The 18,005-nt window shown below is 40.8% G+C and overlaps 1 protein-coding gene across 2 annotated transcripts in view; it reads right to left on the bottom strand.

The window, feature by feature from the left end:
* LOC102311078 (cGMP-inhibited 3',5'-cyclic phosphodiesterase A) overlaps window positions 1-18,005 on the bottom strand; it is a 79,605-nt gene that overhangs the window by 26,779 nt on the left and 34,821 nt on the right. For both annotated transcript variants that reach the window (XM_005929096.2, XM_005929097.2), the window contains exon 2: window positions 1,842-1,892. In XM_005929096.2, the coding sequence (XP_005929158.1) occupies window positions 1,842-1,892 (51 nt within the window). The remainder of the gene's footprint in view (window positions 1-1,841; window positions 1,893-18,005) is intronic.

The raw sequence follows: 18,005 nt of genomic DNA, 5'->3' as shown, positions 1-18,005 counted from the left end.
CATAACGTCTGTTTTTCCGCAGAATGTTGATGTGTGTGTGTGTGTGTGTGTGTGTGTGTGTGTAAACCCAGAGGTTAATGTATTCCTCATGAGCACATCAGTGCACACACTCATGTGTTTAGAGAATATGAGCAGATATACTAAAATTAAAAGTAATTTGAAAAAACTAAGTCTTAAAAGTGGCAATTCATCTATATTATTCCATTTTTTATTTATTTTTTTCAGGCATTGGATAGTCAAAAGCACAAGTAGTTCAGTGTTTTCATTCTATATCACCCTTAAATTCACTCTTGCCACAGGACACCGCGTAATGAGAAAATAATCTACTAGATTCTTATTATGGGACCAACCAGAAAGACGTCAGAGAAATTTTCCAACTTCCAAACTTGCAGTTTCAGAAATGTTGATCGGTGTTTGAAGCGCTCACAGCAATTTCTGAAAATTCTTCTACATGACTGCGATGTCATAGCTCCTCTGCCTCACAGACCACTCTTCCAGCCTTGCTGTAATTTAGAATAACATCCACAAAATCTGGGCCTACAAGTACTCTTTTCTCCGATAATCTCCTCGGGTAATATTCCAAAACCGATGTATCTCCAAGTTGAATACAAATATTTAAAAAGCTCTTTTCCATACATAACTTCACTGTCAATTCCTAAGCTAAAACATCCACCGCAAGCTTTGCGCGGGGGAAAAGAAAAAAAAAGAAGAAGAAGAAGATGTGGTTTGGAAAATGAGCCTGCTAATGTGTGCATGTTGGCGAATGCGACGCAGTGGAGATCAATCAAGCGCTCCGGTTCTCTCTGTGTGATTTACACACGCTATGAGGTGCTATAGTGAAGTGCAACCGGCCTCTCTGACCGACAACGTGGTCCAAGACAGCGGAGCCAAGGGAAAATAGCCACAAGATGGAGAGAGATGCCAACATAAGCCCCGACTTCTTACATGTCTTGTCAGTCCTTGGACTATTACAGGATTCCACTGACGAATGCACTGCACTAGTCCAAATAAAAAAGACAGAACTGACCACTGAATCTAAATGGCAGCTAAGGGAATGCATCAATCAAAAAATATGTGCTCGCTTGCCTCGGACAATATTTTAAGAGGGTAGCATGCGATTGAAAATTTCTTCTCCGTGAGGGGAGCGGGATTTTACTGTAAGGCTGATTTTAGCAAAACTGCATTAGCTGTATCTCTTGTTAAATTATATGCTGTAATTTTCAAGTCTAATCCTGCTCTGTACAGTTTTTGACACTATCCCCCCACTCTGCCTTACCCTGAACTACAACTTTTGCAACATCTGTTGCTACTCAAGCATACATCGTCAGCAAAGACACAGCGTCTATTTATTTCCAAAGGATATCCTCCTGATAGGAGACCATGCAGTACAGGACACACGCATAGTGTATACGGCCACGCCAGTGCCAAGGGCATTGTTTGTTATCCGTGTCCTCCAGAATCCTGCCCTGTGGCACTGTAGCAACTCAATACATAAATTTAAACATACACATGCGCACACAAAGATGGAGATGGTACAGTAATGTCGAGGATGAGGCTGTGCCTGCCCTCTACAAGCTGCGTCCCCTTTCGCAGCTCCTCAGAGCCAACTCACATGCACGCGTCCTTTAAACTAACAGTGCAACAAGGACACTGGTGGGAAGAGAAATGCTGTTTAAGCACTACTAAAATAAGTGGGTGTGAACAGGCCAGTTAGCGGTAGGGTTTATGGTGTTTGCGTCATTTATAAGGTGCATGTAGGCGAATGCTAGAGATCGGGGATGTAGATCCTGTTCTCTCTTCTCTCTGTCTCTCTTTTTCTTTTTCTTGTGGACACTGCTAACCTGTGATCCTCGGGAGCCTCTCTTGTGGTCCCAATCCGAACGGGGGAGCATCTGTGGGAAACAAAAACAGAAACATGTTCAAACCACAGTCCTGCACATCCTGTTTCTGTTCGCTTCCTGCAACAGCAGCAGCGCCACCATAATGCAGATAAACTCTGCTCAAGCAGAATAGAAAGGAAAAAGAAGCAAAGAAGTGGAAGAAGTGTGGGGGAAATGGAAACGCTCATAAAAGCAAAAATGGGTTTTGTCTATTTTTTTCACTTTCCATTAAGCACAGACGTCTAATGCAATTTCACAGTCAGGTTTGGTTTACTTTAGCTCTTATTCACCGCCTAAGGGGCTGTTGAAGGCTGAGGATTTTTACGCTGTTTAATTACCAGCCACTGTGTCCTCCCACAGGCCTTGTAAACCCGTTTTCCACCTTCTTGGGAGTAACTAAATGCAGGAGTGCAGCGACTGTCACTGATGGTTGGTGGGCACACTGCAGAGCCAAGTCAACGTTAGCCACCCCTCTGCCCAACTGGCTCTGTTAGGGCTTTCTGCCCCATAAGTGAGAAGTCCTGAGAACCCCAGCAGGCTGCTTTGACAAATTGCTGCTGCACACACTGAGGCAAGAGGCTCCAGCATAAGAGCCAATTTGATAATTCAGGTGTAATTTACTGTGTCAGTGTAGGTCATTGAGTTGTGTCATGCTGTGAGTAAAAACATTAGGAAAACAGTGGGTTTTCATTTGCCGGTGCTGTGGGCTTGTGTGGGCTTGTGTGGGCTTGTGTGGGCAGCGCTGTTGTTTAGCTTTTTTCCCCCCACAGTGCTGCTTTGTTTTAAACAAATGCAATTTTAGAGTTATTGTTACTGCTGCCCAATTAGGGTAATTTAGTATTATATATTTTTTTGCCTTCTTGTACCCATTAATGAACTGGGATTGTACCTTCTTAATAAACTGGGATTTTACCCCCACTACACTTTGGAGGCCAACAGAAAATGTGCTTTTTTATTCACAGCATTTAAATTTTTATTCAAAAAAATTTGTTAATTTTAAGTGTCATTTTTTACAATTGGGAAAAAAATGCCTCGGTTTACGGCCAGGTGTACAAAATCACTGAAGAAAATTAAGCAGGTTATTGTTTTTGTTACTGGGTACTTCAAATCTAAAGTATGTGTCTTTAACGTTAAATAATTAATACTCAATAAGCAGCAATCAAAAATAAAGTTTTGGTAATAAAGCTTCTGGGTATTATCTATGAACAGTTTCACACTTCATCTGCACTGCGTGGGCACCGTTTAATCACACGTGATTGACAGTGGCCAAAATAAGCAAACAACCCTCCAGCTGTCACCACACTTGAAGTCAAGTATTGCTAAAATCCAGCAAATCCTTTTTTCCATCTGAGCTCTACCTACTTCTAAATTGTGAAAAAAGAAGAAGAAGCAAAGACAGAAACTTCTCATGTGAGAAAACAGAAGCAGCTCCAAATTTGGGAGAAAGTCGCACAGGATCCATCGCTCATAGTCAGAAGTAGTAGGTTGTTTAGCAGTGAGGGGAAACAGTTTTTAAAGTCTTGAATTTAGGAGTCACAGCAGCTTTAAATTGCTTTAATAAGCAACAGCTTCGACATATTTTGTGGCAAAATGTAAAGTGCAATCTGCTGTTAAGTTTGTGGGACAGTTATTGTATCGCTCATCCTTTTAGTCAAGGTTTTCACAACAATGGGTACTGCAGCACAAAATGTGGTGACCGCGACAGAGAGCAAACAAGGTCACTGCTATATAATGTAAATCGCTCTTTAGGTGCAGCTGACGTGCCACAGTTTTACAGTTAGGATGTTGAATAAAACACAATATGAAGGGTTTACCCAAAACATACTCTTGTGCTTTGGCAATGACTGTATGCACGATAACATCTGTGAGTTGCTTTAAACTCCTTCGAGCTTGAACATACTGTCTCATGCACTAACAGAGCTATACTCGATAGAGTACAAAAGGAAGTCAACAATCAAACGTGTAAAAGGCGTATGTTCATGCAGTGGATGTAAATCACTGTAGACAATAGTATTACCCAGTCAGTGCTATTTGTCTTATTCTTTACAGCTCTAATGACAGCTTTTCTTACAGTATGGAGCTGGCAGTAGGCTACTCTACAGTTGCGCTAGAGTCCAACTCCATTAGAAAGTCCTAGTATCAGTGAGTCTCTCCAGGCGCACACGAGTAAACAGCCTTTCTGTTTGACGATCTTATATAACCCAACCTTTCATCTCCTTGCTCTGAGAGACGGACATAGACTATACAGAAGTCTACACGCTGCCTTTGATGTGCCAAAAAAAAAACCCCACACACAATACCTAAGCTGAGCACAACATTTGAGTCGTGCCGATAGCCTCTTGCGCAGAGTGACTTCCCCGGCCACAGAAGTTTATTTTTTCTGAGAGTACTCAAAAAAAAAATGTTAATACATGTGCATGTACAGTAGCTGCTCTTCTCAAACGGTGGGTGCAGTTGGATGCCAGTATGTGTGTGTGCGTTTAACCACAGATGGAAAATCACTTATGCTTTTAAATACAAGCTGCCAGTGCTAGAATAAACAATAAGCAAACAAATGCACACACATCATCTGTTTTAAAGAGGCAAAAAGCAACAATGTGAGTCTATAAGAAAAAGAACTAGATGATTAAACATCAGTGTATACAATCTACAGCAACTAGAAGAAAGAAAGTAAGTCTTGGTTTTGCTTTATGTTTGCTTTGCTTCGAAGGGATCGAGGAGAGTGGTCAAAGATAATACTTAAAACACATGAAAGGTCACTGCCAGTATCATTTCTGAAGAGGTAAAACCACACATGAATGATTTCTTAGATATCTCCTGGTTTTCGTGGACACTGTCCAGACAGCATAACACAGCTGAAGCAGTAAAACTTTCAAATGGACTTGTTTTTGTTCTAAAGCTCCAGTACACCTACTGGGAAAAATAACAACTTTGTAGAAGTTGTGCCCTTTGTTTCACCCTCTGATTCATTATTCCGGGCCATAAGTCAGAATAAGCCAGGTCTAATGGTGGTGATTTGAAAGTAGAGTCGTCTCTTTCCGTCTTTCTGCTGTAGTTACCTGAATAACATGACGCACTCAATAAGCTCCGAGGCATTTTTATGAGACTCTTGTTATAATCTGAATGAGTGGTACTCCTCAGTAATAGTAATAGCAGATTACTTCACTTTATAAGATGCAGCCAGACTGAGGCTCCTTCCGTAAAATAAGCTGGAAATAAGTAACAGGAACAAGTAACCACATTACACTATACATTCAGTCCTTCTTGCATTTATACTACTTGCCAATTGGAGTGGGAAGGCAATATTTTCAGTTGTGACAAAAAGCTGACACTGTCTATCTGCCTGACCCACAGGACCTGCTATTTTGGTTCCTTTATTTGCAGCTGCACATAAAGTTCAAAGGACTGGCTGAAGGTGAATTTAAACCAAAAGGGTGAGGTGGTCAGTAAAGTGACTCTTAGCCAGTCACATCTCTGGTCTCATTGCTCTGAAGGAAGTGCACCAATCACAGTGAAGCACGCCAACAATAGGTGGAAATAAAGCGTAAAGAAGCTCTTTAAGGACATCGGTCTGCATGGTGCAGAGCAGCATGGCATGAACACAAAAGTAAAATCTGCAGCCAGAGAGAGAAATGGTGTGAGTGCTATTTAAAGTACACAGCACTGATAAATAAAACCACACTAACCAATTTGTATGCTCGCGTCTCAGCTATTTTAGTTTTATTTCTAATTATCTCGCGTAAATAACTGATCACATTTGACTGTAAAATGCAGCGCAGCAGGATTTGCATCATAACGCATTACAAGAATGAATAAGGATGCTCTTACACTGTAATGGGGATCAGCCAGGCACAATATCCCAACCAAGCTGTGATCTCATGGCTCAAACAGTACCAGCCAAGTAAACTCCCAACCGTCCTCAAGCATAGAGTGTTAAGAGGGCAGCTGTGTGGATTCCAGTATACAGAAAATGCCCTTTCTACCACCATGGCACGCTGCCGTGCCTCTGAGGTGCTGGGCAAACACCATGGTGTCAAAGCACAAACAAACTACTGGAATATGCTTGTTGTTTCACTTGCTCCCGCCAATATCCAGCTGAGAACCACATCTCTGTGGCTGTGAAGTGGTGGGAGCTGCAGCAGCAGCACCTATAGCACCACTTTTACTGTGACTAACCAGAAGCCTCACAGTAAACACTTCCCACTGTTATCAAGTTAAACAAGATGAATTATTTTGAACAACGATATGGGTTATTTCCTTCCTTTTTTTCATTATGTTCTGCATATTTATATAATAGTGTATTACGTAATATCCTGTATATGTATATAGTGTGATGATGTGTGATATTAATATGATTATATATATATATATATATATAGTATATATAATAGTATTTGTATATATATATATATATATATAATATGTATAAATTATATATTTTATATATATCATATAATAATATATACATACATATACATATATAAATATATAGGGCTGTTAGAAGCTGGGATGAGAAGTCAGTCCCAGCCGATCACCCCGTTAGAGAAGAGGGAGGGAGAAAAAGAGCTGTGTCCAGGTCTTTCAGTATGGTCGGGTTAATTAAGGTGCTGTTGTGAGGCCAAAAGATCAGTCTGCAGGATTTCCAGTGAGCTTGACCCAAAGGTTTAATGAAGCACCTCTGTGTCCAATTAAACTCTCACTTACAGTTAGGTCTGCAAAGTCATGAATTCACACATATGTCCGTTACACACGCACGCGCACTCGTTCATACATGAGCACACACCCACCGCCTCAAGGTCTCTGAGCATTTCCTTTCTTTATTTTCCTTTGTTCTTTTATCTGTGCACTGTGTCAAAGATATTCTGATGTCTGTAGTGTTTGACTCAGACATCCCTGCACTCGCTTTCACTCTAGCTGACATAAAGAAAGTAGGTCAGATTCTACTAAGTCTTTCTATGTGAAAGCTTCAGAAATTATAGCGGCTTAGCCCTAAGGACACCATCAAGGCAACAATCAAAGAACTTTATTCTCCCTTTCATGGGTGTTAGAACCACAGTAAAACTCTACTTTGCTCGCCCTACCTTTGACAACGAGGTGTAGTCTTGTTTTACACCTGCAGGTGGAGGTATTCTCATGATTAGTGTCACGAGCACGGTTTCTCCTGGGACGCCCTTTGAAAAGTTTTGTTTGTTTGTTTTATGAGTTTTAGAGACATTTTAGAAAATAAGTATATTGTGATAACAAATATGCAATAATATCAGGATTTAATAATGGTAGCATTTGGAATATAACACAGAATTTAGACCAAATCATATAGGGGTTTTCTCAGGATAAACTTTAATATCTTAGTTATCTACCAGCTACACTCTGGACACATGATCGATCTGCTTGGTCTACCAGGGGCTTGTTATAATTTCCTCGCCCTGAAATCTAGACAGATAAAGCCCATTTAGCTCGGAGAATTGGACCCATGTTAATGATAAAAGTAATCATAATGGTGCACAAGTGTGATCATTAAGGTTTTCTTTTTACCCTATATTGTAATCTCTACTGTCTTTTTCTTTAAGCAAGCTATCATATGACTTAAACATGTCTTTGTAAACTTTAATGAATGTGTCTTGACACAAGCTACTTTCAAAAGGATAAAAACCAAAATTAAAGGGTGATAGTTTGAACGGTATGTGTATGCTAAAGTTTAATGCGAAACTACAGCCTGTTTAGGCAGACGCACAAAAAAATTGCGATCCAAACTGTGTGGCTCCTTGTCCAGGTGACTGCAAAAACCTCACCCCACCTTCTCCTCTGCCACATCCGTCCCAAGTGTAGCAGTTGGGGAGGACTCTTATAAATCCTTCTCTGCCTGAAGGCTGAGTTGAGTGCATGGAGAGTCATTCCTATTCATGCTGGCTAATGATTTACAGGTTTTACCGTGGGGGTCAGTCATCGTGGGTCATTTGCGTCATCGCTAGAGGGAAGGGAACTATTGAGGTGGGCTGCCAAGGGCAGGGGAGGGGGCTGTGTGCGGGGAATGAGGAACATACTTTATTAGCACATGTACATCTAAATGTGTGCACACACTCTCTTGCACACATTCATTTTCCTGCAAAGCACTCAATTAATGAAGAAAATCACCAAAAAAATTTTTTTAAAAAAGCTTACAAGCTCAAGCGTGATCCCGTGACATATTTCTCACATTAGTCCTGCATGTGCACACTGGCTTTTCCCTCTCCCCTCTCTTGCCTGTGACATGTTCTTACTCAGACGCTTATAATTTCAAACGTGCGGCTAATGGGATTTATCCTCTTTATGTTTCCTGGGAGAGACTTTGGCTGATCCTAGAAGAAACCCACTGTATGAATCTTTGCCAGAGATAGATCTGTCAGTCTCTGAGGGTGAAAGCACACATGACAAGGATGCCATGACCCAGAGAAAACCTCAGTGCGGGTACCCTATATTCTGAGCTAAAAGGTTTCAAAGACAATGATATGAAATATGTCAGACAGACAGTGAAAATCTGTTCGTGAAGGCCTACATTATTGATACCGACTTTACAGACGTGTTTCATGAGTAAAATTGACACCTATTTATTTATTTTTGCTAACATTACACTGTTTTTCCTTGCTTATGAGCTCCCAGCTCCACACAGGCAACGGGGTGAAAAAGAGGGGATCTGGCTGGGCAGACCTGGCAGCCTATACCAAAAACAGCATGCCAAAGCCATTAGTGTATAATAGTACAGTCAGGATTGCTGCTGGGTCCTGGAGAGCTGAGAAGGGAGCGCAGCCCCACTTGTTTGTTTGTTTTACAAGCCTTTACTCTGTTCGGTTTGCAAGGTGCCAGTGGGCTTTGTGCGGTTTAATTCCCAACTGATTTGAACAGTGTACAGTACGTCAACAACGGTAGCTGTGCTCAGGAAACAGCACACTTGTTTTGAAGGCTTATGTCAAACAAAATCAGTTACGACATTAAAATTCATTTAAATACTTTCATTTACCATACAGATAAATAAAGCCATGGCTGTGGGGTATTTTCCCCAAAGGTGACTACACCTGCGTATTGAACAGCTAACCAGAAAGATATTCTCTCTTACATGCTTCTTACATGATCTGAACTTTCATTAGAGAATAGAAACTGTACATTTCTACTTTGTTTTGCAAAATAATTTGCATATATAATGAAGCATATGTGAATTACACATTTGTGTATGAAAGGCCAGATGACAAAGAATGTCAGCAAATGAGAAGAGTTAATCCAGCTTGCTCTATTTTGTTGCTCAGTGGTGTTTTTTAAGCCATGAAAAATGGTCTCAGACAACAGCAGGAGTGGGTGTTACAGTGTTCCACTGTAAAACCTTTTTATGAAGCCATAAGTCTGACTGGGACAAGAGGCAATATTTCTTTTGGAAGACGCAAAGTATGTCAAGCAGGATTTTCAAAGTTAATGAACAGATGAATAACAAACCTATTCCGACCTGACCTTTACATGAAAACCAAAGAAAACCCCACAGAATTTCTTAACAGGGTTATTTTTGGCTAAATAGCGATGCGTGGAACTGTACTCTTTGAAATGACTCTTATCTGGCTCGAGAATACAAATTAAGCTTTGCTGCAAGATAATTTCAGATTGGGGAAATGCATGTTATGAAAACACTAAGGGATTTTTTTGCATGCATGCCTGCATTGTGCCTCCAGAGCATACATTATTTCATCTTTTATTCACAGGTCTGACTCAGCAAGGCCTGTATTCTGTGTTCTGTCTTTACTCATCAGAGAGGGGACCACTGAAACACACAGACAAACACACACACACACACACACACACACACACACACACACACACACACACACACACACACACACACACACACACACACACACATAGACACTTTCACAGGCACAGAAACAGTTTCAGCATTTCCAGTAGGGATGGGTACCGGTATCCGGTGCCATTATGGCATAAACGGTAGTAACCAGACCGAAAAGCAGCGCACATTTCGGTGCTTTATTTCGGTGCTTTTTTTTCCTGAGATGTCATACACTTTGGATTCTAGCCAATCATTTTACCTTTGCAAGCGCAGTAGGCGGGCCCAGGTACCTGTACGTACGTTCTTTTAGAGCAGAGCTACAGGTTAAAAATGCCCAAGGCGAAGGGGTCAAAAGTCTGGCTGTACTTCACAGCAAAAGATGCAAACTCAGCAGCCTGCAACAAGTGCTTTAAGGTGATACTGTCAAAGGAGGTAACACCTCAAATCCGATGAAACACCTGGCGACGTATAGCATTTTGTTAAAAACCGAGAAATGCGCCGTATTTGATAGCTTGCTGCGAGACCTCACACCGGGCACATCTACTGCGGGTGGGTTGCCTGTTATCGGACCCGGAGTTAGCAACATCCCCCAAAAACCCGAAGAGGAGAGTCCTGGCCCCTAGCCCTGCCAGTGTAGCAGAAATGATGAAGGATGATGATGGCAGCAACAGCCGTTCTTCTCTGCGTGAGTACCTTAATGTTGTCCGTGTGTAATTTACGTTGAGTAGGCTAACCACGTTATTAAATTAATGCATGTAAGGTGAACTAGCAAACACTGTCGTAGCTACATGCGGCTGTCTTCTTGTTTGATGGCAGATACTCCCTTCACCCTGGCCAAAAAGGCTAAAATGACCAAAGAAAGAGTGGAAAACAGTTAAACATGAGAGGTTTAGGAAAAAGTTTGTGTTTTTTCCATTGATTAAGCACTGCTTCCAGCCAAGAGTGATACCATATATGCCCTATAGCTGCAGAAAAGGCTAACATTGTTATCTTTTTACAAAAAAACAGCTGAACATGAGAGGTTTTTGGACCAATTTTGTGTTCTCCATTCTTTAAGCACCGGTTCCAGCACCGTTTAAGCACCAGCGCCGTTTCAAAAGTACCGGTTTGGTACTGGTATCGGATAAAACCTAAACGATACCCATCCCTAATTTCCAGTCCCATCAAGATTCCCACAGGACTTCAGTAAACAAACAGACAGCAATTGTCCGCTGAAGCATTTTAAATCCTTTAAATGCCTTTAAATCACATCCCTACATCCTTTATAAATCACCAGTGTTCAAACATAAACGTGCAGTCGGGACAGCCCCCATGTACTAACTAAACATGTGTGTGTGCATGAAAGTGTTTAAATGCCAGGCTCAGATAAACAGTGTGTATGTCTGCATGGGGAAATAAATCTTTGCTTCCTCTTTTTTGCAGGTAGCCCGCTCAGGTAGAAAAGGCTCACGTCAACCCCACTGGCAGGTTTTTCACAATTAGCTTGTAAAATAGTTGCTTTGTCAATGAAATTCCCATGGGGTACTGGGCTCTAGTTCCATGTATAGCGTGAACTAAAGATCCAGAGGAGACAATGAGGGTACAGGTCTCTGCTGAGCCTTTTTTTTTCCTTAACAAGACAAAACATGCGGCCATTAAGAATGACCCATCATGCTAATGCCTATCCTGGAAACCTGGCTTAGTGGAAAGCAAACAGTGGCATAAGTCAGGGGAGATGCCGGCTGTCCTCTGGGGAAATAAGCTGCAGGCTCTTTGAGTGACAGAAAGCCATCTTCTTCAATCACACCCTCAGTGGAGCTCACTGAGGCTTAGCAAGCAATAAACAATACATACTACCTTAAAGCTCCCTGTCTTGTTTGCCAATGTGATATATGATGTGTTAAAAAAAGACACATAATGAAGTAATGATATGCTGTCACTCTGCTGTGTAGCAGTTTTGCCTTTGGCAAAGCTACCACATAAAGCATGGTGATAATAGAGCTCAGGTGAAAAGTGACAGTAGTTCTATGACTTGACCACCCAGAGTGATTATTCAATTCAATTCACTTGAGTTTTATTTATATAGTGCCAAATAACAATGACAGTTTTCTCAAGGTGCTTTATATTGTAAGCTAAAGACCCTACAATAATAGAAAGAAAACATAGAAAAAAAAAACAACAATCATAGGACCCCCAATAAGGAAGCACATTGGCAACAGTGGGAAGGAAAAACTCCTTTTTAACAGGAAGAAACATGCAGCAAAACCAGGCTTAGGGAGATGCAGCCATCTGCTGCGACTGGTTGGGGGTGAGTCGATGAAGACAGGACAAAAGACTTGCTGTGGAAGAGAGCCAGAGATTAAATAACAAAAATATTAATAATTAAATGCAGAGAGGTTTATAAACACACAGAGAGTGAAAAAGGTGACTGAAGAAGAAACACTCCATGTATAGAGGAATCCCCATAGCAACCCAGGCCTATTGCAGCGTAACTAAGGGAGGATTCGGGGGTCATCTGATTTAGCCCTAACTATATGCTTTATCAAAAATGAAAGTTTTAAGCCTAATCTTCAAGGTAGATGGTGTCTGTCTCCTAAATCTGAACTGGAAGAGGGGATTGAAAGCAGAAGAAACTGCGTTCCATTCTACTTTTAAATACTCTGCGAGTTCAATTGGGGTGATACAGTACTAGGTCATTAAGTTAAGATGAGGCATGATTATTCAAGACCTTGTATGTGAGGAACAGGATTTTAAATTCAATTCTGCTAAATTCAAAAACGACTCTAAGATTCCTCAGTGTTCCCAGAAGTCCAGGGCAATGTCATCCAGAGTGTATAGCGATGAGACCAGTTTTCCCGTGCTTCACTCATGTACGTTAGTTTGAAGAGGAAAAAGAACTCCACGGGACTCCGACATGAAAAGATGTAACAAAAAATGTATTCCACAGTTTGCTGGTCATCTTACAGGAGCCGTCAGGTTTAACTTATCCTCAACAAAAAAAACCTAGTACGGAAGGAAAACCGTGTGGCTCTGTTCTCCCCAGCTCCCGCGTATTAACTTTTTTTCTCTCTCTCCCCCCTCCCGCACCGCATGCGCTCATTTGCATACATCCATGACGTCCAGATTTAACTATAAACACAAGCCTTTAAGACACATGTATTCACGGTACTACGTAACCAAGCCAACACAGCAATAAAATAATTTTAGTTCCACCATAAACATGCATTTACTTCTTAAATTATTAATTGCACAAACAAGTTTAACAACAGCGAAATATAAATACTAAAATATATGAACTATATTAACTTGGCTCCCACGCAGCGTAAGAATCTGGCTAGAAACCACATTTCTGTAACCTCGGGTTTACCTGAATTTAGAAGGCGAAAGCTTGAGACCATCAAGGTCTTTATGTCTTCAAGACATTTCTGTAGTTTAACTAATTGGTGTGTGTTATCTGGCTTTGTGGACAGATAAATTTGGGTGTCATCTGCATAGCAGAGAAAATGTATGCTATGCCTTCTAATGATATTGCCTAAGGGAAGCATGTATAATGTGAACAGGATTGGTCCTAGCACTGAACCCTGTGGAACTCCATAATTAAGTGTGAAGAAGATGCTCAATTTACATGAACAAATTGGTGTCTATTAGATAGATATGATTGAAACCACTGCACTGTACCTTTAATATCTACAGCATGCTCTAATCACTGTGATAAAAATATTATGGTCTACAGTATCAAACACTGTACTGAGGTCTCAGGTACATCCTGAGAAAGAAAGAAAGAAAGAAAGAAAGAAAGAAAGAAAGCATTGGTGAATTCAGCAACGCAAAAAGATCTGGATGTCCACAGAAGACAACAGTGGTGGACGATCCCAGAATTATTTTCATGGTGATGAGAAACCACTTCAAAATAGCCAACAAAGTGAACAACACTCTCCAGAAGGTAGGCGTATTGAAGTCTACCATAAAGAGATGACTGCATGAAAGTAAAGACAGAGGGTTTACTGCAAAGGGCAAGCCACTCATAAGCCTGAAGAAGAGAAAAGCTAGATTGGACATTGCTAAAAGAAAAAATATTTGAAAAAAAAATGTTTAAAAAAGCCACCAGAGGGAAAAACATTCCCGAAAGTATGGAGAAGTCTTGGAACAGTTCATGATCCACAGCATACCAGATCATCTGTAAAACACGGCAGAGGCAGTGTGATGGCTTGGGCGTGCATGGTTGCCGGTGGCACTGAAACACTAGCATTTTTTGATTGACAGAAGCAGCTGGATGAATTCTGAGGTTTTCATAGACATCCATTCCCCAACTCTCTGTGAATGGTACTCATGGCCATTGATCAGTGGCCTTTGTTGATCAATGGCCATGAGGATTTGCATAATTATGATGAAGGAACTGACCTCCCAGCCCATTGTTCCTTCAGTGGTGCTGGTTTCAGTCATTATGCAAATGTACTGTTGAGGTTGGGGAAACCTGCAGTCAGCTGAGACTGAAGAAGTCACTTGGATGAGTGACGAAACATTTCTCCCACTGAAAACATTTCTCGTCCAGATGAACAGAATCAACTTTTGGAGATTTTCATAGACATACTGTCTGCTCAAATCCAACTAAATGCAGTCAAATTGATTGGGTGGTGTTTCATAATACAGATGGACATAAAACATACAGCCAAACAAACTCAAGAGAAGTGGAATATGCTTGAAAGGCCAAGTCAGTCACCTGATATTAACCCAAATGAGCATGCATTTCACTTGTTGAAGACTACATTTTGGAAAGAAAGGCCCACAAACAAACAGCAACTGAAAGCTGCTGCAGTAAAGACCTGGCAGAGCATTAAAAAAGGGAAAACCCAGCATCTGGTGATGTCCATGAGTTCAAGACTTCAGGGTGTCATTGCCAGCAAAGGGTTTTCAACTAAGAAGAAGAAACTTAGAAAGACTTAGAAATATGTCTGTGAAGGTTCTCAGTCATCCAGGTCATCGTAGTCAAAGGAGCTTGCAAAGAAAAGCGTCTGGACTTCTTTAAGAAGTCCAGACGCTTTTCTTTGCAAGCTCCTTTGACAAAGACTTAGAAAGAAATTAATAGTTAATGTTAAAGCAGTGTTTGGCTTAACAGAGCTCTGGCTTTTTGTCAGCATGGTTACAGTGCTGAAGAGAAACCTAGGGTTTTTCATATATCCTTCAATCAGTAATGAAGAGTAAGGTGCTCTAGCTTTTTGGAGGGCTTTTCTATAGAGAAGCAAACTGGCTTTCCAGACAAAATGATGAGCTTCTAAAGTAGTGAGATGGCACTTCCTCTCCAGCTTTATCTGCTTTAAGGTGTGTTTGTACCCTCATACATACCTACAATAGACCGATTTCTGTAATATATCTATATATCTATATTATTGCTAATATATATTTTTTAATATATCTATATTATGGCTAAAGCACTTCTGGATGGATGCAAACTGTATTTCGTTGCCTTGTACTTGTGACATGTTCAATGACAATAAAGTTGAATTCTATTCTATTCTATTCTGAATTCCATACCAGGGAGTCAAGCACTTCTGATTTGAGGCTTTCTTTTTCAGATGAGCTACAGTATCCAGAGTTGTAAAAATATTAACAAGATAGCGGTTCAGTTAGCTGCTCTGCATTGTGTGGATGAATTATATCCTTAAACTTAGTTACAGCACTTTCAGAAAGACGTCTACTATGATAAAATCAATTCCCTACTGCTGTGTAATCCATGGCTGTAAATTGTTATTAGGAAAATATCGGACAAGAGAGGGTTTCAGGAAATACTGTTAAATATTCAGTTTCTATGCCATATGTCAGAACATGATCTAGAGTACGATTAAAGTGTTGAGTGGGTCCTTTTACATTTTGAATGAAGCCAACTGAGTCTAATAATAGAATGAATGCCATGTTGAGGCTGTAATTTTTAGTATCTGCATGGATGTTAAAAGCACCCATAATAATTATTTTATCCGAGCTGAGCACTGAATCAGATAAAAAGTCTGAGAATTCAAACAAAAACTCTTGAGTAAGACCCAGGTGGATGATGTATAACAACAAATAGAACTGTTTTTTTTTTTTTAATAATATGAACATAAAGTGCATATTTACACTATGCTCAGCTGGCTGTGTATTGTGGCTCTGGCACATCAAAGTATCCCTGATTTGATAGTTAAAAAGTTGGCAACCCTAGTTGGCTACGAGCTAAGTTAAGCTAGCGAATCCCTAAAGACACAGTGAGCGAATACTGTGAATATAATTAGCAGGTGAATGAACAGAGAGTGTGCTTTGGATAAAGCATGTTAAGATTACACTTCGTAATAAGACGTTATCTTTACATTTTTAATTAAATTGGCTATGCAGATAAAATACACAAAAACACCACTGCATGTTGTAACAGAAACAGGAAGTGATACTCTACCACAGAGAGAGCCAACACCAGTCTTTACAGGAGCAAAGGTGTTTGTTTTGTTTTTTAAGAGTTTTTTGAGAGAACAAATGCTTTAAAGGTGTTCAGACGCTATGCATTAAATCATTAGTGAAAGAAGGATTTTACTTTTTCTTTTTTCTTGCTAAAGGGTTGAGCAGACATGGCAATGACATATTACAAACTTTAAATTTGAGGAAAATCAGGTTGGGGAAACAGTCTGAAGTTGTCTTTTATCACATGTAGACAACAAACGATACTTTGTGTCATCTGCTCTCTCATTATTGGAGATATTCTGTGGTTTAGTCCGAGGTGCAGCCTGACTAGAGTGTGCAGGAGCCAGGACACATGATGCCTGCTCACTAGCTGTAAACTTGTTAGCTCAGGGAAGTTAAGGAGTGCACTGCAAGTGTAAAAACAACTTTAGTTCTAAGACTTTATTAGGGTTTTAAGCTTGGTGTAATGGTAGGTACTTGCTATTTGATACAGCTGTGTCTTCTTTGCGGCTAACTGTTGGATATATCAGTAGAAAGTGCAATAGTTCCCTCCAAAAGTCTGATGGAGGAAAAACAACTGAATGAATCAGCATTATTGGAAATAAAGAAGTAAATGTACTTGTATCTGTTATATAGCACAACTGGTGCAAGCACATGATTGAGCTTAAATGAATGATATCTGAACATCCTTCATGTCTGGCCTTAGGTCATTTATGTGTTTACATGACTGTTGTCTGTTAGTTTATCAGTACATTACAATAAACATGCATTGTATCTCTATACCTGCGTTGTGTCTGAAATTGCATATACAGCATATATCTGTAACAGTGTGCAAGTGTGTTCAGGACTTGGAATAGTATTAAGGCTTGCCACATGCTAGGAAAACAGTAGTAAAAAAAAACTTTGTTAGTCTGCTGTTTAAACATGAAAAGAATCCCAGTAAAAATACACTGAGGATTTGGGTTTTCTTCGCACTCAACAACAGAGAGCAAAAACTTGGAATTTAGATCTTAGATCCTCTTGATTAGAGCTTCTCATGCAACCCACGCACAGCAGGCCAAATGGCTACTCGTGTTTACCTAGCCATGTGACTGGAGCTACGGTAGGGCCACTGACGTCAGCTTACATTCCACACATTCATGAGCCTCAGTTCTCACTGATACGGTCTCAGATGCTGTGGAACAGAAGTAGCAAACATCATACATTATAAAAGCAATAGAGAGAGATCTCGCACTCAACGATCCTTCTCCTATCGCACTTGGGGCTATGTACCCAATCTCGGGTGGGGGTGATGATATCTCCCCCCTGACCTGGCGTCCTGACTCCTCCTTGCCATAGCATTTGTGTTGTACCTCGTCAATCTCTAGCTGTGAGAGCAGTCCCTTCTTTCGAATGTTGGAACACTGAGCTACTAGTTGTTTCGCCGTCATTGTGGATGTTGGGTATCGAAGAATCCATAGGTCCGTCATCCTATTCATGTAGCCCCTTCCGCCGGGGTTACTTGCGTAGTAGCATTCCAACAACGCCCTGTTTTCATCTCTTGCCCACCGATGCCTTCTTGTTCCAGTAGCCCACTTTTCGTCAGGGTGCCCTGGTTCCTCAACACCTGACGCGGACCTTGTTGATCCGGGCGACGTCCGAGCCGGCATGCCTTCATATTTATCTGTCTCGCTCATGTCTGCGGTAGGCTCGCTTAGCATAGGGGGTCTAGCCTTAGGACCCTTACTGGATACAGACGCCCCAGGCAGGAATCGAACTTGCGATCCTCTGCTCCAAAGGCGTGTAGTCTAACCACTACGCTATCCAGCTGCTATATATATATATATATATATATATATATATATATTTATCCTGATAAATAAATAAGCACTGCGTCATGTTTGCCATCTGTTTTCATTAGCTCATGGACAGGGATTGCA

This window comes from Haplochromis burtoni, unplaced genomic scaffold, assembly GCF_018398535.1.
Source record: "Haplochromis burtoni strain Fernald_Lab_line unplaced genomic scaffold, NCSU_Asbu1 Contig_77, whole genome shotgun sequence".
In the NCBI taxonomy this organism is placed as follows: domain Eukaryota; kingdom Metazoa; phylum Chordata; class Actinopteri; order Cichliformes; family Cichlidae; genus Haplochromis; species Haplochromis burtoni.
This window is presented reverse-complemented; position numbering and strand designations above follow the sequence as displayed.